The sequence below is a fragment of the Ursus americanus genome, chromosome X (assembly GCF_024610735.1).
Source record: "Ursus americanus isolate L20-20 chromosome X, mUrsAme1.1.p, whole genome shotgun sequence".
NCBI classification, from domain to species: domain Eukaryota; kingdom Metazoa; phylum Chordata; class Mammalia; order Carnivora; family Ursidae; genus Ursus; species Ursus americanus.
Genome location: NC_142164.1, coordinates 67,976,311 through 67,999,966, shown reverse-complemented (window position 1 = coordinate 67,999,966; position 23,656 = coordinate 67,976,311). Strand labels below are relative to the sequence as shown.

At 35.5% G+C, this 23,656-nt stretch overlaps 1 protein-coding gene across 7 annotated transcripts in view; it reads right to left on the bottom strand.

Moving 5' to 3' along the window:
- OPHN1 (oligophrenin 1) overlaps positions 1 to 23,656 on the bottom strand; it is a 521,428-nt gene that overhangs the window by 133,303 nt on the left and 364,469 nt on the right. For all 7 annotated transcript variants that reach the window (XM_045795443.2, XM_045795441.2, XM_045795445.2 and 4 more), the window contains one exon: positions 2,960 to 3,044. In XM_045795443.2, the coding sequence (XP_045651399.1) occupies positions 2,960 to 3,044 (85 nt within the window). The remainder of the gene's footprint in view (positions 1 to 2,959; positions 3,045 to 23,656) is intronic.

Genomic DNA, 23,656 nt, shown 5'->3' with positions numbered 1-23,656 from the left:
TCCTGGGATCAAGTCCAGCATTGGGCTCCTTGCACAGTGGGGAGACTGCTTCTCCCTCTGCCTACCTCTCCCCCTGCCTGTGCACATGCTCTCGCTCTCTCTCTGACAAATAAATAAATTTTAAAAACCAAAGAAAAAAAAAAGAAAAAAGAAGTAGAGACACTGCGTGTAGATCACTTCATATACTGAAATTTGGATAGGAAGGCATGAAATATCTCTCTTATTAGGCAATCTCATCCAAGCTCCTGCCTCCTAATTATCATATATATTATCAATGATTCACAAATTTGTAGCTCAAGCTCAGAATTCTTCTCTGCGTTCATTCCCATATATCCAATTGCTCACTTAATATTTCTTCAGACACCCATATTTGACATATCTAAAGCCCAACTTGTCATCTCCCCTACATCTAGTCTTTTCTTGTGTTTCTCAAAGCAGTAAATATATGGCCACCATTTGGTTGTATAGGCCATAAACACGGAAGTCATTCTTTTATCTCCATCTCTCCCATTCTCATATCTAAATTAACTCCCTAAATTTCTTAAGTATGCTTATTTCTACCAATCTACACTGCTACTCCCTAGTTCAAGCAGAAGCATCATCTCTTTCAAGGACCACAGCAATAGCCTACTAATTGGTTTCTATCTCTACCTATTTTGATTCCCTCTAATCTGATCTCTCTATTTTTCTTTCAAAATGCAAATCTCATCACGTAACCTACTTCAAATCTCTCAGTTTATTCCCATTCCTTTTAAAATAAATCCAGACCCCAATTCTTAAAATGTCCCATATGACCTTGCATGATCTAGCTCCTAATATCTCTCCCTCCCTCTCTATACTATAATACTCCTCCTATCCTGGTACACATCGTTTCTTGAAGGGGTCATTCTCTCTTGTGCTTCAGGGCCTTTTCGTATTCAGTTTTCTCTGTCGGGAACTGCTCCCTCTCAGCTAATTCTAAGTTATAATTCAAACCTCAGTTCAAAAAACAACCAGAATAAACCAAGTCTTCCTGTTATATGCCTTCACAACACCTTGCACCCTTTCTTCAGAGCACTTACTATGGTTTGTTATATTTGTATGATTATTCGATTTTTTTCTGCCTTCCTAGATAGACTATAACCTTTTTAAATATAGAGACCACGTCTATTCACAATTGTATGCCTAATGCCTAGTACCATGCAAGGCATAGACTAGATACTCAGGAAATGTTTATTGAATGATTTAGTAAATGGTAGAATGAATTTATTCATTTATGAAAAAAGACACAAGGTCAAAAAGATGTGCTTTACAAGAGCATATTTATATGCTGAGAGGAAAGAGCCAGTTGAATAAGAGAGATTAAAGATACTAGAGAGAGAAAGGATACTTTTTAGGTTACTTTTCTGGAAATGTTGGAGATAAGAGGTGAGTTGGGTACGTATAACACAGATGAAGAGTCCCTCTGAAAATACTAACGTATCTGAGAAACCTAAAGGGTGTTAACTGGCTAGTGCATATTAAAGGCTCATACATTAAGTTTTGAGGACAAATCTCTTATTGGAGGTATTGCTCATTAAGTCTTTTAGGCTTGATCTTCCCATCTTTCAAAAGGGCCACACTGCTTATTATGGGATGAATTGGGAAAAATGTAATGTGCGGAGGTACTTAACCTATACAAATCTTTGAAAAAAGTTGACACTTTTGAAAAAGCTAGAGACATAGAATCATTTACTCTCGTTATTATCACCAGTCTTCTAAAAGTATGCATAGTAGATTGCTCTTTGTCTTCACTAAAATTACCCAAGCAACTCCAAGAAGGCCATAGCACCTGAGGATGGGAAACAGGAAGAAAATGGCTCTAATACCAGTGACGTATATGTCAGAGATACTTAGGTTCAAATAATATGAGCTATGAGCACGGATATTACTTAATGGGAAAGGGGGTCCCTTTCAATTTCCTCATCTGTAAAATTAGTATGATACCACCTACCTTACAGGATTATTGTAAAAAACATGATATTGTCAATGTAAGCAGCTAGAACACTGCTTACTTAGTACAGAATAAACCATCTAACAACAGTATATGTCTTCTTTGGCAGAAGCCAGAGAAATACTCCTGGAAAGAGCATTCATGTTTATATAAAGTTCTAAGATGTTACTATAGCAGAAGGTCATTTAACAGCAATATCTGGGACCCAATTTATTTTGGATTAATGATATTCAAGCATCCTAAATGCCAAAAGAGTACAATAATTGAAAAAAAAAAGACATTTAGTAAATAATGTATGGTACATACTATTGGAGATAAAGAATAGTAAGAAATGAATGAGTTTAAAAAGTATATGTCCCCCTCAAAAAAGTATATGTCCCAAATTTTTTCACATAATATAAATTTATGCCAATGAACCAAATAATATATTCATCACCACTGTGCATCACCAAATTTTGCTAATAAGGTAAATTTTGTTTTCCTATTGCTCTCAATTCACTCAGTTCTAACATTTGTATGACTGTATTTTCTTGTTCTTTTTAATTTCTATTATATGGATGAAAGCATGAAATATTACACATAACACACAAACACAAATATTATGTTTGTGCAAATGCAATTTAATGTTTAAAAATAGTTACTATTCAACAAAACACATTAACAACCTTGAATTGTCCTAAGTCCTGATATTATTCATGAGTACATTGTGACATCGCTCTATCTATGCACAATGGAAAAACTTCCATTACTTTAAGGAAAAGACATTTTTCAATAATAATTCTATTATTTTGATATTTCACTTGCCTAAATTCCTAGATTAAAGGTTTCCTAATATACATTCTTTTTTGATGGAAATTCTTTTCACTCTTTTTTTTCTTTAGCAACCCTATCCAACCTCCTGAAACTGTGACCACATAAGCTCCAATCTCCACCTAGACAAATTTCATCAACTATGAAAAACAGAGTCCCAAATTGTATCAGGCATACCTGAGGTAGAATTTCAAGGAGCTGGTGATTGTCTTAATGTCCCAGTCACTATTATGAAAATCAATGTCTCCTGGGCATTTAGGATCTATTTGAGGAAAAAAAAAAAGAAAAAAAGTTAATGTTCCAAAAGTTCTTACTTTTTACTCCTTTAAAAGAAAAATAAAATGGAGAGCCTAGATGGTACAGTTGGTTAAGCGTCAGACTCTTGGTTTCTACTTGGGTCATGACCTCAAGGTGGTAGGATAGAGACCTGGGTTGGGCTCTGTGCTCAGTGCAGAGTCTGCTTGAGACTCTTTCTCCCTCTCTCTTTGCCCCTCCCCCCACTTTCTCTTTCTTTAAAGTAAATAAAATCTTTAAAGAAGAAAAAGGAAATACATTATATTAAAAGATAGTCACTCTACCCAGTTTTCAGGAGATGAAAACTTTGTACAACAACCATGTCTTTGATGTCTTAAAAAATTCCTTTGCATTCCATTCAGGCATGTAAGAAGCTTGGAAGTCACGTCTTTCATCCACACAAGAAGAAAAGTATAACAAACTGAAAATCAACTTTTAGGTCCATCAGAAAACCGAGGTCATACAACAAACTACTGTCCTCAAAACTGAAGAAAGAGACAGGCAGATACAGAAAATCAAAACTTACTAGAGCAGAAGCCCAGGAGCAGAAAATTCCTTGGGAACCAGTACAGGGTTAGGAAAACCTAATCTGCAATTGATGAATTGCTAGAGGCTCAGTGTGGACAAGTTTGAGAGTCAAAAACTCTAAGGGAGCCTGGTCCTAGGGGGACCGCACACTTTTGTGAATTTTACCTCCAGGAGCTCTATCAGGTTCTCACAGTGAATATCTGAGAAAAATTCCCTCATGTTTCTGGGCTTCTTTTTAATAAAAGGAAGGATAAGAACCATACAATCCTCTTAACAGATGCAGAAGAAGCATTTAACAAAAAGCATCCTTTCTTGATAAAAACTCTGCAGTGTAGGGACAGAAGGAACATACCTCAATATCACAAAAACCATATAGGAAAAACCCACAGTGAATATCATTCTTAACGGAGAAAAACTGAGAGCTTTTCCTCTAAAGTCAGGAACACAACAGCGATGTCCACTCTCACCACTGTTGTTCGACATAGTTCTAGAAGTCCTAGCCTCAGCAATCAGACCACAGAAAGAAATAAAAGGAATCCAAATCGGCAAAGAAGTCAAACTCTCACTCTTCACCAGAAATAGCCAGCTGCACTGGTGGCTCCCAGCTATTTCAGACCTGGATCCTGTTATATACATAGGAAAGAGGGATGTGACCTTATAAAAGGGTAGAGACTACTTTAGTAGCTTGAAATAAATCCATCTGTGGCCTATTGGTTCTCCCTAGATTCAAATTACACCAAGATTATTAATAACATTTATAACCCTGAAGCAATAATTCTACTTCAGCAAGTCTACCCAAAGTATATATTAGAATAGACTCACCTACAAATATGTCATCACAAAAAAGGAAAAAGAATTAAATACTCAATAATAAGGAACTCATCTGATAAATACTGGTTCTTTTATTTATCATAATATTATGTAGCCATTAAAATATTTACAAAGTATTTTTAACCATATGTGAAGTGCATATGTCAAGGTAATGTTGGCCATGTAAAATCTAAGTCTCCCTACACATCCTCCAGAAAACAACATGGAACCACCAGAAAAACAGGGCTACATAAAGCCATGCCCTCCACATAACAAAAACATAGAGAACACCCAAATTCCAAATCACTCGAAAGTAGAAAGATAAACCCTAAATCCCAGGGAGCCATCATTAATATTCCTTCTTCACAAACATTTGCAGGGAGCAAGCAAAATGCTGGGAAAAGTTCATTCATAAGAATATAAGGAGTCTGGAGGGCTAAGATTAATCTAAAATCAGCACCAGAAAGACAAAGTCTAAACAAAGTATAAAAATACTGAAAAATGGAGTAAATCAGAGCACTTGTGGAAGAGTGTTCTAAGTGATCTTCAAAAAGAAGTCATGAAAATGTATTGCTCCTAGGAAAGGAAAGGGCAAAACATAATGGAAAGACATCAGCCAAAGGGAAGTGAAGCAAAAGAGGAAAATTTAGGAATGGGCAAAGATCTACAAGGCAAATGCAATCAATATCAGACAAAGTAGATTTCACACCGAAAAGCACTAAATGAGACAAAGAACACTTTTTAATGCTAAAAGCCATACTCAACATGAAAATAAAACACCTATGAATATCTGCATATCAAATACCACAGAAGCCAACTTTATAAAGCAAAAATACAGGATGTAAAAGCAGTCACCAATAGGGAACTCCAGGGGAGGTGGAGGAGGAGGACTCTAAATTCACGTCTCCAAAGGATACAACTAGATAACACTCGCACAGAGCAAACAACCCAGAAAAGGACTCAAAGACTGGCAGAATAACTCCATAACTTAGTGTAGAGAAGAGGTCACATTGAAGAGGGTAGGAAGGGCAAGGATTCAGTGGGAACCTAAACCCTATGGGTCAGAATGCTGGAAGGAGGGGGCTGCAGGCTGAGAGAGGAGCAAGGAACAGACTAGCACACTGTGGAGGCTACAGAGGGAAAAGAAATCCCTATAGAATTTGGCTTTGAAAATCAGAGGGACAGAATTTTGCAAGTGCTTATGGACAGTAGGACTTAAAGCCTGGAACTATAAAAATCAGCAGGCTTGGCTCTGAGAAGGCAATAGGAAGCTGAGACCCTATCCTTACAGACAGCACAGCAAACAGCTCAAGGAGACACAGCTTGGAAGCAGCAGTTTGAAAGGGCTTACAAGAGGGAGAATTAGTTACTAATCTCAGAGTTCACTTGAGGGACTTCTCCAGGAACAAAGGAGCTGGCAGGGGACATTTCCCTCCCTGGTTCAAATTCATAAATGCACAGCCACCTGTGAGAGCTAGTGCAGCACCAGCACTCACTACCCAACTTGCTTACACCATAGCACATGTCCCCAGCCAGGTCTCCCTCAATCCCAGTGCTACGGATCCCCTCCCACAGAAGACACATGCAAACCTTGCCAACCCTGGATCTATCAACCTCTCAGAGAGGATGTGCACACCTTGTTAAACCTGCACCCGCTGCCCACCATGCTGTATGGAGCAGCCAGGCCCAGTCTCTGTGGCAGATGTGCATCCCCAGTGGAGGACGACCAGTGTGAACAGTTTGTGGCACTGTGCCCCCATCAGTCCACTCGAGTTCTGTGCAGTGGTCTTGGCCAGTTCTACCCTCCACAGTGGCTGAGCAACCCCTGTGGTGGAAGACAAGTGCCACCTAGTTAAAAGTGCACACTCTGACCACTACTTTCAAGAGCAATAGGTATAGCTGACTTTCCTAAGACACAGAGAGGTAGGCAAAATGAGGAGATTATATCACAAATGAAAGAACAAGGCAAAACCACTTCAAGAGACCAAAGCAAAAAGGATCTAAGTAACATGGCTGATAGTGAATTTGAAATAATGATCATAAAGATACTTGCTCAACTTGAGAAAAGAGTGGAGGACATCAGTGAGATCCTTAATACAGAGATTTAAAAAAATCAGAGATGAAGAAGACAATAAATGAAATTAGGAACACAACTGATGGAATAAATAGCAGGCTGGAAGACGCAGAGGAATGAAGACAGAGTAATGGAAAGTAAATAAAGATAAACAAATGAGAGAAAAATAATTATGCAAAATGAGAATACACTTAGGGAAATCAGTGACTCTATCAAGCATAATAGCATTCACATTATAGCCATCCTAGAAGGAGAAGACAGAGAAAAGGGGGCAGGACATTAATTTCAAAACATAATAGCTCAAAACATTCTTAATCTGGGGAAGGAAAAGGATATCCAAATTCAGGACGCACAGAGATCCACCAAGACACACAGTACTCAAAATGGAGAAAGTAGTGATAAAAAAATTAAATCAGCAAGAGAAAAGAAGACAGTTATATAAAAAGGAAACTGCATAAGGCCATGAACAGATTTTCAACAGAATCTTTACAAGCCAGAGGTAAGTGGCATGATATATTCAAACTGTTAAAAGGGAAAAATCTATAGCCAAGAATACCCTATCCAGCAAGGCTATCATTTAAAGTAGAAGGACAGATAAAGAGTTTCTTAGACAAACAAGAACTAAAGGAGTTCTTAACTACTAACCCAGCCCTACAAAAAATATTAAAGGGGACTCTTTGAATGGAAAGGAAAGATGAAAAGTGAGAGTATGAAAAGAAGGAAACACGAAAGCAGTAAAACTAAGTAATTCTGTAAAAAAAATAAGTAAAGGGATTTACAAAATAAAAGGATGTAGAATATAACAATATATACTTAAAATGAGGGGGAATGCAGATGAGTGAAGAAAGGTTTCAAATGTAAGTGATCATCAACTAAATATAGACTGCTATAGGCAGAAGATGTTATATACAATAACCATTGTACGTATTTACACAACCAACATAGGACCATCCACATACATAAAACAGTTAATGACAAACCTAAAGGAACTTGTCAATAGTAACACAATAATTGTAGGGGAATTTAAAACCCAATTATATCAATGGAGAGATCAGCCAAACTCTGTTTGGCTTAAGGAAGGAAATAGAGGCTTTGAATGCCACACTGGACCAGATGGACTTAACAGTTATAATCAGAACATTTCATCCTAAAACAGCAGAATACACATTCTTTTCAAGTGTACATGAAACATTCTCCAGAATAGATCACATATTAGCTCACAAAACAGGCCTCAACAAATACAAAATGACTGAAATCATACAGTGCACCTTTTCTGACCACAATGTTATGAAACCAGAAGTCAACAACAAGAAAATTTAGGAAAGACCACAAATACATAGAGGTTAAACAACATGCTACTAAACAATGAATGGGTCAACCAGGAAATCAAAGAAGAAATTTTTAAAAAATGGAAAAAAATGACATTGAAAACACAGTAGTCCAAAACCTTTTGGATACAGCAAAAGCAATACAGATTTACCTCAAGAGACAAGAAAAATCTCAAATAAACAACCACATTACACCTAAAGGAGCTAGGAAAAGAACAAAACCCCAAACCAGCAGAAGGAAAGAAACTGTAAAGATTACAGCAGAAATAAATGATACAGAAACTGAAAAAAACAATAGAACTTATCAATGAATCAGGAGCTGGTTCTGTGAAAAGATAAATAAAATTCATAAACCTCTGGCTAGACTCATAAAGAGAGAGAGAGAGAGAGAGGGAGAAAGAACCCAAATAAAATTGCATATGAGAGAGGAGAAATAACAACCAAAGCCACAGAAATACAAATGATTTTAAGAAATTATTATGAAAAGCTGTATTCCAACAAATTGGAAAACATAGAGAAAATGGATAAATTCCTAGAAACATCTAACCCACCAAAAGTGAAGTAAGAAGAAATAGAAAATTAAATAGACTGATACCGGCAAGGAGATCAAATCAGTAATCAAAAAACTCTCAACAGGGGCGCCTGGGTGGCTCAGTCGTTAAGCGTCTGTGTTTGGCTCAGGGCGTGATCCCAGGGTCCTGTGATCGAGCCCCACATCAGGCTCCCTGCTCTGCTGGAAGCCTGCTTCTTCCTCTCCCACTCCCCCTGCTTGTGTTCCCTCTCTTGCTGTCTCTCTCTCTGTCAAATAAATAAATAAAATCTTAAAAAAAAAAAAACAAAAAAAAACCTCTCAACAAATAAAAGTCCAGGACCAGATGGCATTACAGTTGAATTCTACCAAACATTTAAAGAAGAGTTAATACCTATTCTCAAACTATTCCAAAATATAGAAGAGGAAAGAAAACTTCCAAATTCATTCTATGAGGCCAGCATTACCCTAATGCAAAAAAACCTGAATAGAGACAAAAACAAAAAAAGAGAGAACTGTAGGCCAATATCTTTGATGAACATAGATGGAAAATTCCTCAACAAGATAGTACCAAAAAGAATCCAACAATACATTTAAAAGAATCATTCACCATGATCAAGTGGGATTTATTCCCAGGATGAAAGGATTATTCGATATTTGCAAATCAATCAATGTGATGCATAAAAAGCATTTGACGAAGTACAGCATCCATTCACGATAAAAACCCCCAAAAAAGTAGGTTTAGAGGGAACATGCCTCAACATAAAAAAGGGCATATATGAAAAACCCACAGCAAACATCATACTCAATGAAGAAAAACAGAGCTATTCCCCCTAAGTTCAGAAAGAAGACAAAGATGTCCACTCTTACCACTTATATTCAGCATAGTACTGGAAGCCCTAGACACAGCAATCAGACAACACAAAGAAACAAAATGCATCCGAATTAGTAAGGAAGATGTAAAACTTTCATTGTTTGCAGATGACATGACACTCTATATAGAAAACCCTAAACACCCACCAAAAAACTACTAGAAGTGATAAATGAATTCAGTAAAGTCACAGGATACAAAATCAATGTGCAGAAATGTGTAACATTTCTATACACTAATAATGAAGCAGCAGAAAGAAAAATTAAGAGAACAACCTCATTTACAATTGCAACAAATAATAAGATACCTAGGAATAAACCTAACCAAAGAGGTAAAAGACCTGTACTCTGAAAATGATAAAACACTGATGAAAGAAACTGAAGATGACACAAAGAAATGGAAAGACATTCTGTGTTCATATATTGGAAGAACAAATATTGTTAAAATATCTGTACTACCCAGAGCAATCTACACATTCAAAGCAATCCCTACCAAAATGCCAACAGCATTGTTCACAGAGCCAGTACAAAAATCCTAAAATTTATATGGAACCAGAAAAGACCTTTAATAGGCAAAACAATCTTGAAAAAATAATAGCAAAGCTGGAGGCATCACAATTCCAGACTTCAAGTTATATTACAAAGCTGTACTAATAAAAACATTATGGTATTGGCACAAAAATAGACACATAGATCAATGGAACAGAAGAGATAACCCAGGAATAAACGCACAATTATATGGTCAATTAATCTTCAACAAAGGAGGAAAGAATATCTAATGGGAAAAAGTCTGTTTCACAAATTGTATTGGGAGAATGGGCAGCTACATGCAAAAGAATGAAACTGGACCACTTTCTTTCAATATACACAAAAATAAATTCAAAATGGATGAAGGACCCAAATGTGAGACCCAAAACCATAAATATACTAGAAGAGAGCACAGACAATAATCTCTCGGTATTAATATTTCTCCTAAATATGTCTCCCGAGGCAAGGGAAATAAAAGCAAAAATAAACTATTGGGATTACAACAAAATAAAAAGTTTCTGCACAGCAAAGGAAACAATCAACAGGGGCACCTGGGTGGCGCAGTCGTTAAGCGTCTGCCTTCGGCTCAGGGCGTGATCCCAGTGTTCTGGGATCGAGGCCCGCATCAGGCTCCTCCGCTGGGAGCCTGCTTCTTCCTCTCCCACTCCCCCTGCTTGTGTTCCCTCTCTCGCTGGCTGTCTCTCTCTGTCAAATAAATAAATAAAATCTTAAAAAAAAAAAGAAACAATCAACAAAACTAAAAGGCAACCTATGGAATCAAAGAAGATATTTGCTAATGACATATCTGATAAAGGGTTAGTATCCAAAATATATAAAGAACTTATAAAACTCAACATGCAAAAAACAAATATTCCAATTAGAAATGGGCAGAAGATATGAACATTTCTACAACGAAGAAATAGAGATGACCAACAGACACATGTGAAAAGATGCTCAACATCATTCATCATCAAGGAAATCTAAGTCAAAAGTAAAATGAGGTATCACTTCACACCTGTCCCAATGATGAAAGAAAGAAAGAAAGAAAGAAAGAAAGAAAGAAAGAAAGAAGAAAGAAAGAAAGAAAGAAAGAAAGAAAGAAAGAAAGAAAGAAAAGAAAGACCAAGAAGCAAGAAGTGTTGGCAAGGATATGGTGAAAAAGGAACCCTCTTGCCCTTCTGGTGGGAACGCAAACTGGTGTAGCCACTCTTGAAAGGAGTATGGAGGTCCCTCAAAAAAAATTAAAAACAGAACTACTGTATGATCCAGTAATTGCACTACAAAGTATTTACCCCAAAATACAAAAGCACTATTTCAAAAGGATACATGCATCCCTATGTTTATAGCAGCATTAATTACAATAGCCAAATTATGGAATCTGCCCAAGTATCTATTGATAGACAAATGGATAAAGAAGATGTGGTGTATATACACAATGGACTATTATCCTATCATAAAAAAGAATGAAATCTTGCCATTTGCAATGATATGGGTGGAGCTAGAGAGTACAACACTAAATGACATAAGTCAATGAGAAAAAGAGAAATACCATATTATTTCACTCATATGTTGAATTTAATAAACAAAACAAATGAGTAAAGGGAAAAAAAGGGGAGAGAGAGAAAGAGAGACAAACCAAGAAATACACTGTTAAATATAGAGAACACACTGATGGTTACAAGAGGGGAGTGGGTGGGGGGATGGGTTAAATAGGTGATGGGGATTAAGGGGTGCACTTGTGATGAGTGCCAGGTGATGTAGGTAAATGTTGAATTACTATATTGTACACCTGAAACTAATAATAACACTATGATAATGGGGATTAAAATAAAAACTTTGCAAAAAGCAATTGTTTAAGAATAAAAACTGGACAGAACAAAAACATGTAGAGACTAAACTACATGCTACTAAACAACCAATAGTTCAATGAAGAAATCAAAGAAGAAATTAAAAAGATAGATATGGAGACAAATGAAAATAAAAACACAGTGGTCCAAAATCTTTGGGACACAGCAAAAGCAGTTGTAAGAGGATAATTTATATCAGTACAGGACTATCTCAAGAAACAAGAAGAATCACAAATAACACTCTAACATTACTTCTAAAGGAACTAGAAAAAGAAAAATAAACCAAAGCCCAAAGTTAGTCGATGGTAGGAAATAATAAAGATCAGAGTGGAAATAAGTGAAATAGAGACTAAAGAAACAACAGAAAAGATCAATGAAACCAAAAGCTGATTCCTTGAAAAGGGAAACCACATCAATAAACATTTAGACAGACTCATCAAGAGAAAAGGAGAGAAAGGCCAAATAAATAAAACATGAAAGGGAAATAACAACCAATACCATAAAAATTCAAATGATTATAACAGACTACTCTAAGAAATTATATGTCAACTAATTGAACAGCGTAGAAGAAATGAATATATTTCTAGAAATATATAATCTTACATAATTGAATTAGGAGGAAATAGACATTTTGTTACCAATTACTAGTAACAAAATTGAATTAGTAATCAAAAAAACTCCAGACAAACAGAAGTCCAGGAGAAGATGGCTTGACATTTGAATTCTACCAAATATTTAAGGAAGAGTCGTGGGGTGCCTGGCTGGCTCATTCAGTGGAGTCTGTGACTCTTGATCTCAGGATTGTGGGTTTAAGCCCCACCTTGGGTGTAGAAGTTGCCTAAATCTTAAAAAAAGAGCGATAATATCTATTCTCCTCAAACTATCTCAAAAAATATAATAGAAAGGAAAGCTACAAACTATATTCTATGAAACCAGCATTACCCTGATACCAAATCCAGACAAAGACACTATAAAAAAAGAAAACTAAGGGTCAATATCTCTGATGAACATAGATAAAAAATCATTAAGAAAATATAAGCAATCCAAATTCAACAATATTTTAAAAGGAATATTCACCACAGTGTAGTGGGGTTTAATTTAGGGATGCAGGGACTATTCAATATGTGCAAATCAACATGGTACACCACATTGACAAAATGACAGATAAAAATCATAAGATCATCTGAATAGATGCAAAAGAACCTTTGACAAAATATATTATCTTCTCAGGATAACTCTCAACAACTAAGTTTAGAGAGAACATAACATAATAAAAGCCATATGTGACAAACACACAACTAACATCCTACTCAATGGAAAAAATGAGAGGTTTTCCTCTAAGATCAGGAACAAGACAAGGATGTCCACTGTTGCCACTTTTATTCAATACAGTACTGGAAATCATAGCCATAATATTAAGACAACAAAAAGAAATAAATGACATCCAAATCAGTAAGGAAAAAGTAAAACTACCACTTTGTAGATGACATGTTACTATACATAGAAAGGCCACCCAAAAAAAAAAAAAAAGTACTGGAACTGATAAATGAATTCAGTAAAGTGCAGGATACAAACTTAATATACAGAAATCTGCTGCATTTCTATACACTAATCATGAAGCAGTAAGAAGAGAAATTAAGAAAATAATTTAATTTACAACTGCACCAAAAAGAATAAACTCTCCAGGAATAAAATGAACCAAGGAGGTAAAAGACATTTACTCTAAAACTGTAAAACATCAGAGAAACTAACTGAAGACAACAGAAACAAATGGAAAGATATACCATACTCAAATTAGAAGAACTAATGTTGTTAAAATGTCCATACTACCCAAAGCAATCTATAGATTCAATGCAATCTCTATCAAAATACCAATGGCATTTTTCATACAAATATAACAAAAAATACTAAAATCTGTGTGGAACTACAAAAGAACCCAAATAGCCAAAGCAATCTTGAGAAAAGTACAATGCTAGAGGTATTACAATCCCAGATTTCAGGATATACTACAAAGCTACAGTAATAAAAACAGTAATGTTATTGGCACAAAAGCTGGCATATAGATCAATGGAACATAATAGAGAACCCAGAAATAAACCCACACTTACATGGTCAATTAATCTAAGACAAAGGTGGCTAGAATATACAATGAGGGAAAGACAATCTCTTTAATAAATGGTGCTGAGAAAACTGGACAGCTACATGCAAAAGAATGAAACTGGACCACTTTCTTACACTACACACAAAAACTCAAAATGGATAAAGACCTAAATGTGAGACATGCAACCATAAAACCAGCAGAAAACACAGGCAGTAATCTTTTTGACATCAACCTTAGCAATATTTTCTAGATAGGTCTTTTCAGCCAAGGTAAATAAAAGTTAAAATAAACCATGGGGACTGCATTAAAATAAAAATTAAAAAAAAATTTTTTTGCACAGTGAAGGAAACCATGAAGAAAAAGAAAAGGAACCTACTGAATGGGAGAGAATATCTGCAAATTCTATATATGATAATATTCAAGATATATAAAGAACATATGCAACTCAACACCAAAAAGCCAAATAATCCCAATAAAAAATGGGCAGAGGACCTGAATAGACATTTTTCCCAAAGAAAATAAACCAATGGCCAACAGACACAGGAAAAGATGCTCAATATCACTAATAATCATGGAAATGCAAATTAAAAACACAATAAATACCATCTTACATCTGTCAGAATGGCTAGTATCAAAAAGATAATAGTAATCTCACTCCTGGATATATATCCCAAAAAATTGAAATCAGTATCTTTTTTTTTTTTTTAAAGATTTTATTTATTTATTCGACAGAGATAGAGACAGCCAGCGAGAGAGGGAACACAAGCAGGGGGAGTGGGAGAGGAAGAAGCAGGCTCATAGAGGAGGAGCCTGATGTGGGGCTCGATCCCAGAACGCCAGGATCACGCCCTGAGCCGAAGGCAGACGCTTAACCGCTGTGCCACCCAGGCGCCCCTGAAATCAGTATCTTGAAGAGATATCTGCACCCCCATGTTCATTGCAGCACTACAATAGCCAAGACTTGGAAACAGTCTTGTGCCTTAAGTGCCCTTCAACAGATGAATATGTAAATATATATCATATATATAATAGAGTATTACTCAGCTATGAAAAGAAGGAAATCCTGCCATTTATGACTTTGTGACAACATGGATGGACCTTGAAGGCATTATGCTAAGTGAGGTAAATCAGACAGAGGACAAATATTTTATGATATCACTTATATGTGGAATCCAGAAAAAAAACTGAAGCTGTTTTTCTTTTAATTTTATACAGGTTATGTATATATTTGGAACAACATTTTGAAAGTATAGAAGGTGCACTATGTAAAGGAAGTCTCCTTCCACCCCTGGTCCCTAATTGTCCAGTTTCCAACACAGGAAGCAACCACAGTTACCATTTTCTCTACGATCCAGTTCTTTCTTTTGTTGTTGGTTTTTAATTGAAGCATCGTTGACATATAATGTTACATTAGTTTCAGGTGTACAACACAGGGATTCAACAAATTTATACATTATGCTTTATCTACCATAAGTATAGCTAACATCTGTCAGTATACAATGCAATTATAATACCACTGACCATAGGGATGCCTGAAGTGTCAGACTTCAGCTCAGGTCATGATGTTGGGGTCCTGGGATCAAGTCCTGTGCCAAGCCCTATATTGGGCTCTGCACTCAGTGGGGACTCTGCTTGTCCCTCTCCCTCTGCTCCTTCCCTTGTTCATGCTCTTTCTCTCTCTCTCGCAAATAAAATCTTTTAAAAAACCAAAGTAATACCACTGACTATATTCCGTATGCTCTAATTTTTATCCTTATGACTTATTTATTCCATAACTGGAAGTCCATATCTCCTACTTCTCTTCACCACTTTTTGCCCATCTCCCTACTCCTCTCCCCTCTAGAAATCACCAGTTTGTTCTCTATATTTATAGGTCTCTTTCTGCCTTTTGATTTGTTTGCTCTTTTGTTTGCTTTTTAGATTCCAAATATAAATGGAATTATATGGTATTTGTGTTTCTCTGATGTCTTATTTCACTTAGCATGATATCCTCTAGATCCATCCATGTTGTCACAAATGGTAAAGTCTCATTTTTTAAGGCTGAGTAATATTCCATTGTACACATATGCCACAACTTCTTTATTTATTTACCTATCAATGATAGTTGGGTTACTTTCATATTTTGGCTGTTGTAAATAATGTTGCAATAAATATAGGGATGCGTTTATTTTTTCTACTTGGTGTTTTCATTTTCTTTGGGTAAATACCCAGTAGGTAAAACACTGGATCATATGTATTTCCATTTTTAATTTCTTGAGAAACCTTCATACTGTTTTCCACAGTAGTTGCACTGATTACATTCCCACTAACAGTGCACAAGTGTTCCCTTTTTCTCTATATCCTTACCAACATTTGTTATCTCATATTTTTTATAAAAGCCATCCTAACAGGATTATTAAAAAACTGAACTCATAGACATAGAGAGAATGGTGGTTTACCAGAGGCTGGGGTTGGGGGAATTGGGAAAGTGTTGTCTAAGGCTAAAATCTTACAACCAGGAGATGAATAAGTTTTGGAGTTTTTATGCACACCAAGTGGGTATAGTCAACAATACTGTACTATAAACTTTAAAGTTGCTAAGAGACTAATTCTTAACTGTTCTTAACAAAAAAGAAATGATACATGTGTGACATGTAAAGGTGTTAGCTAATGCTACTATAGTAATAATATCACAACATATAAATGTATGAAACCAATCATTGTATACCTTAAATTTATATACTGTTATATGTCAATTATATTTCAATTAAAAAAAGAAAAAAGGAAAAAAAAAGACAAAACCTCCTCATGGGCAAGGCCCTACCAAGAGAGTGCATGTTGGCTACTTGCTGTCTTAAGAGGTGGTTACAGATTTAAGCAGAGAACACTAAGAAAACAGGGCACTCAGAAATCTCTATCCAAACACCAACCTTTTGAGGATAACTTAACCCAAGAGAAGAAATAACAGCTTCCCTTTAGACTTAGCAAGTGCCAGCTGACACAGTCTCAGTGAGAACTTGCCTTGAGCTATGTAATAACTATGTGTAAAGAGAAAAACTAAACCCTGAGGCAATTCCATTGGACTTGGTATAGTTCCTTCAGAAGTTTGACAATGACAGATGCATCATAGAAGATCCGCACACTAGAAAGAAAGCCTCAGCAGTAACTGATGAGGCCATGAAAGAGATGGATCAGCTTGAAGAAGCCATCCCAAACTGTTGCCATATCTTTACAGTTTCATTGGACATAGTACAAAATAATCACCCAGAATATTTCCTTCCTTATGGAAGAGAAGAAGACTGAGGAAAAAAGATTGATGAACCTAGACACAAGAGGAACAACTGCATGATCTGACCTATGATCAGAATAATTTATAATGCTAAAGCATAACACTATCTTAAAAGAGTCTTTGATGAAAAACAGCAAAGACTATGTCTGGTTTTGCTCATATTTCTATCCTTAGCATTTATCACCATGTTTGACACATAGTATTTATTCAATACACATTCAACTGAAGGACATAAGATAGGCCCATAAAAGAGGAAACACTCATAAGGGCAACATGAAGAATTTCTGTCATGTTGATTTAATAGGCCAGCATAAAGCAATGTGGTAAGGTCAGGGCAGAAACAAGGGACTACATGTAAACAAAATTTCTGTGTGAAGGTTACAAGTATGACCTTGCTGACATTGTCCCCTGCTCCAAATGTTCCTACGTGGTTTCCCAAATGTTGATGAAACATCTATTCAGCTGACTGAACTATAAGTGTGACTATTTCATGTTTTAGACGGTGCTGACACAGGACTTAGGACATAAACAACAATATTCCAGGACATAATACCCTGGGGAATTCTTGTAAGAGCATGATGACACAGGAGTTATACAAATGTAGATGCTAAAGGATTATTCAAAGTCTTAAGAACATACAGTATAGTGTAGGAGTCAGACATGAAGATAAAGTATTACAATACAGTGGAATAGGGATAAGTATGTGATTAGTAGTTAAAAGGAATGAAACATTTTTCCCAGATGGCCTCAATTTGGGGAAGGATAGATATTTTATTGGTTAACGGAATCATTATCTTAGAAATTCATGATATAAAATCTTGAGATAAATTATCCATTCTCTGCTTGATAATTTGTGGTGAAAAAATATAAAACTGGACAATTATGGAGTGGTAAAATTATGTGAAAATCTGGACCTGGCAGCCACTCCCAGTAGGACTCATCAAATAAAAGATTTTATTTTATACACCTCTCTATTCTCTGCTTTTGTTTGACTTCTGGGATGTTGACAAAAGTGACTAAGAATTATTTGTAACAATATTTAAGATACCTTTGATGTTCTATGTGTGTGAAAATTTTGCTTATTATGATGGATTATGATCAGTACTTGAATTGTAGTTATGCTTCTTTTTCTTTGATAAAAATCTATGATCAGATTTATTACACAAATAATAAATTGTCAAATGGAAATTATGTAGCTTTAAAAACCTGGATAAGCATTAAGCACTGTTCTTGGTATATATTATCCTGCAAGGACTTTTTCGTCATCTCTGATTTCAATTGCTCAGATTAATAGATGGACATGATTTGTGGTCTCTTACGTTCTATGTTAACCCTTATAGAACAGCCTTCCCTCTGAGTTCCTTTATTCTGGATTGAGACTTGAAAACCTCTTCTTTTGGTAAGGAAATGTGGGCTCTTAAAGAGGATTCTTGAAGACCCTCAGGGTGCTTATAGTAAACAAGAAGGTATGTTGATACTTTTTGAAATCATACCCTAACTCTGGCATATAAACAAACTGCTAGTCTCCAGTAGAAACAATTTCCTTTTTAGTCTTTCTGTATCTCAACTGACAATGACTATGGACACTGTGCCTTAAAGAGTGACAATTATAGAGAATAATGAACTAAAACAACACTGAAATAATAACAGCATATCTATAAGTATCAAATGTAAAAAAAAAGTTTGCATAGTCACACAAACAAGTTTTAATTAAGTAAAGAAACCAAAAATTGGCATTTAAATATTAAGGTTTATAAAATATTTTCAACACATGAAATTGGGTAAGGTAATAAATAACATATTACATAGAATCTGATATATGCATGTTGCATATGAAAAAATAAAAAGGAAACAGGATCTCAAAAGTAAAATTATACTAAAGTAAGAAATAAAAAGGAAACTGGGGTGAAACTCCAAGTTAATCACAAACTCAGAGCTTTGAGTTTCCATCTTCCACTGTGTTACCTAAAATTGCCTTTGGAATAACCCCATATCTCACTAGAAACCATGTAGAACTATGCTCTCTGAAAGGAATAACATCATTCATTTATTTATTCAACACATGTTTCTGAAGAAATTTTTCTGTGCCAAACACTATTTCAAAGTTCTGAGAATATAGCAGTAGATAAAACAAAATTTTTGTCCTCAAGGAGCTCAATATATGGTTCATTTCATAACTCTTCACCAAATGAGTTCAAGGTCAATAGAAAAGAATGCCAGCCTTTATCTTGGAACAAGAAAAGCAATGGTTATGGAGCATCATATTATTAAAAAGGTACAATACTGTTCTTCCAAACTGAATATAGCTCAATACCAAGCTATTTTTGGAGACAATAAGAAACATAAGAAGGACAGAATATCTTGAAGGATGCCAACAAGGAAGGCTTCTGGGAGGAGATGGGACACTCGATGTATATCAAGGAATTATCAAGGGCTTTTTGTTTTGTTTTTTGCTTTTTGTTTTTCAGAATTATCAAGTTTTAAGGCTGTGATGTGCTTACTTGTCACTGGTCTTCAAAGAGTATTATTCCTGCTGTTAAGATTTTGCTCATTATCCTTTCTGCTTGAAACATTCCTCCTGTATTCAGCCTATTCAAATTCTACCCATCTTTTAAGGCCACCTCAAAGTCTTTCCTTCCTTCAACAAAAATCAATAATAAAATCCTTAAAACAAGAAAAAAAGGGGGGGCACAATGTTTGCCAGGTTTTCTAGGATACTTCTGGAGTGGCCAGAGGCAAGTCAGAGAAAAAGCTTCCATGATGAGGAGAGGTGGTCCAATTAGATTATTAAGTAATTAGATCTAATTGGAACAAGCTGAGTCTTTTTTAAGGGTCCACAAAACCTGTAAATGGAAAGCTATTATGACGTATGCTAGAGAATAAGATCATAAAAAGTAATTATAATATGTATATGTTGTCAATAAATTATGCAACAATTTTGTAAAGAGAAAAAAGGAAATGTTATATGTTGACAAAGAAATAGCTTACATCTTGATTAATATTCAAATCATCTATCATAAACTGTTATTAAAAGCCTCCAGACATAAATGTAGATTTTAATCTGTTGACATAAAGACTCTTCATTTTCCACCGTGCTAATATTCCTTAGAATTCTTCCATGCATCAACAGCAGAGGTGGCAAAGTGATGTCATCTGAGTCAAGTTTAGCTTTCAAACATGTTTTGATTGGCTTACACAGTGTTTTTTTTTATTGTAAAATATTTCAAGCATAAAGATAGAGAAAAAATATAGCAAAAATCCATGTACTAATCATAATATTATGCCATATAATCATCAGATCATTTTATAAAGAAATTAAACACTATAAATTGACTCACTCTGTGTACCCATCCCTCCCTCTTCAGAAATAACCACTATTATGAGTACAATGTTTACCATTCCCATGTGTGTGCATGTGCACTGACACACACACACACAGACACACACATATTCATAAATATTAAATTGTGTTTTGGGACTTTAAATTTTATCCAAATGTTAATAAAATGTATGAATCCTTCTACTGTGTGTATTCAAATTAAGTTTCTGATGTTTATTCATGTTGATATATCCAACTTTAGTTCAAAGGTCACAAAATTATCATCCTTGGTCCAAAACCAACCTGTTGCCTGTTTTTATAAATAAAGTTTTATTAGAACACAGCCACTGAGGGGCGCCTGGGTGGCACAGCGGTTAAGCGTCTGCCTTCGGCTCAGGGCGTGATCCCAGTGTTATGGGATCGAGCCCCACATCAGGCTCCTCCGCTATGAGCCTGCTTCTTCCTCTCCCACTCCCCCTGCTTGTGTTCCCTCTCTCGCTGGCTGTCTCTCTCTCTGTCGAATGAATAAATAAAATCTTTTTTTTAAAAAAAAGAACACAGCCACTGAAACACTGTCATTAGATAACATATTGTCTATGCTCCTTTCTCACAACGCAGCAGAGTTGAGATAGATAATGTGGCTCTCAGCACCTCAACTATTAACTATCTAGCCCTTTACAGAAAGAATTTACCAACTCTTGTAATTGTTGTATAGCATTTCATTGTGTGAATTTATAGCATACTAATAGACATTTTTATTTCTTCAAGTTTTTCACTATTTAAAGCCTCGCTTGTGTGAATTTTTCTTTTCCAGCCTACCTGTGTTGTTGTCTCCTCAGTGCTATAAGTGGAGATCAAATGGACACTGAAATTAACCTTCTGAAACACACTGAGCCAAAAACTGCCATGCCAAGCCAAAGGCCTTATTTGAGAAAGGCTTTCCAACAGCTGAGAGTTCAAATGGTACCAAGCAGGGTATGAAGTGGGAAATAAAAATAAAATGGAACAAGCTGAAACTGCAAGGTATTTTTGAGTCCATGATGAATTTGAAGCAAAAAGAAAGTTTAACATGATTTGGGTTACATAAGATAGATATTTCAAAGTAGTTGTAAAGAACACATTTTTATTAAGAAGTAATCACTGTAACTGTTAAGAACTCATATGCCAATGACAATAAAAATCACGAAGGGCTATATGATATCATCAGGGAATGTGTCCAAATATCCAGGACTGACATCCACTGTACAGAGTAAGCACAACGCCTAGGGCCCATGATACTTTCAGAGGCTGAAGAAATAATTTATTTTTTTAAATCAAAAGAAAATATTAATTCACTCTTTATAATAGTTGCCTTTATAACCAGTGATAAAATAGAACTTTTAGGGACGTGTAGGTGGCTCAGCTGGTTAAGCACCTGCTTTTGGCTCAGGTGATAATCCCAGGGTTCTGGGATTGAGCCCCACGTTGTAGTCTGGCTTCCCAATCAGCGGGGAGTCTGCTTTACCCTCTCCCTCTACCCTGCCCCCTGCTCGTGGTTTCTCTTTCAAGTAAATAAATAAAATCTTTTAAAAAATAGAACTTTTAATATTTTTATGGAAGAGAGGCCCATGAAAGCAAAAGTGCCTAGGGCCCATGAACACCATAACGTGGTCCTGTAGATAACTTTAAAGAATTCCCAAATTCAGGAATATTATTATGAAAAATAACAAAGCAACAGCTGAGATTTGGATGTTAAGACTCTTCTAGACTCACTCCACTAAATAATTCCTTGCTTCTGTGGCTTCAGCCTTGAAACCCATACCACAGAAATAATTAACTGAACCAAATAAAAAATCACCACATATGCTGACCATTTCAAATTCCTTGGAAAGAATCAAAATAATTATTATATCCTTGCTGTAATTACATTATTACATCATCTAATGAATGTGGGAGAAACCAGTTTATAATAAGTTATACCAAAGTTTTAGACAACATTCATTAAAATAACCTCCAGGCATATTGTTCATGACAAGTTAAGAAGTCACTGACCTTAAAGCTCAAAATTTACTAACAGTATGGTATTTTTAATAACCACTGTATTATTACATGCAATCTGTTCCCTTCAGTTGTGATAGATAAGCAGAAATGTATACAAGAATACATCAGTAAAAAAGACACAAATGGCTAACAAGCACATGAAAAAAATGTACAAATCATTAATCATTAGAGAAATGAAAATTAAAACCACAATGAGATGTCATTTCAGAAACAAAGTGATGACTATAATAAAAAAAAGCAGAAAATTACAAATGTTGGCAAGGATGTAGAAAAACTGGAACCCTTGCACATTGTTAGTGGGAATGTAAAATGGTTCAGCTGCTGCAGGAAACAGTCCAGCCTTCCTCAAAAAGTTACAGAATTACCGTGCGATCAAGAAATTCTACTCCTAGTTATATAACCAAAGAATTGGAAACAGGTACTTATGTACATGAACATGCATGTTTATAGCAGCACTATCAACAGTAGCTAAAAGGTAAAAATATCCTAAATATCCATGAACAGAATATTATTTAGCCATAAAAACATGAAAAATTCACATATGCTACAACATGGATGAAACTCAAAAACATTATGCCAAGAAGCCAGACAAAAGATTACGTATCATAAAATTCCATCTATATAGAATATCTGAATAGGGAATTTCTAGAATAAGCAAATCCACATAGACAAAAATCACATTTGTATGTCCCAGGGGCGGGGGGGGGGGGAAATGGGGAACTAGTACTTATTGGGAATTGGGTTTCCTTTTAGAGCATTGAAGATGTTTTGGAACCAGATAAAGGCAGTGGTTACACAACACTGAAAAGTCACTAAATGCCACAAAACTGTTTACTTTAAACTGGTTAATTTTACATAAATAATTAAAAAAATGAATGCATTATGTCACTTTGAAGTGTTTAAGTCATTCTCTACATTTATCTTGAAGAGGGGGTACACAATGTAGGGTAGAGTGGGCAACAGTAGAACAAAGTAACAATAAATTACAGCATAAATCTAACCTATCACTATTTTAGTAGTAAAGCACAACAGCAAAGACTTACTCAGTAGTGATGAAGAAGATAGTATCAGCTGAATGTATAGCAGGGAGATTTATAGAAAAGGATAAAGAAAATACAAAAGACTATCTGAGAACTTGCATTGGCATTTCTTTACTTAAGACTAAAGGAGATGAAAAGTCAATAGATTGACGATTGCCCTTGGACTTGCCTGGGATTGATTTACAAAAATGGATTAGCAATGATAATTAAGTCATAGTTAAGTAAAATGATTCTAAAACTATGAAGGAATGGCTTCAAAATAGAGCTTTTTAAGGGTATTTTATCTAAACCACCCTTT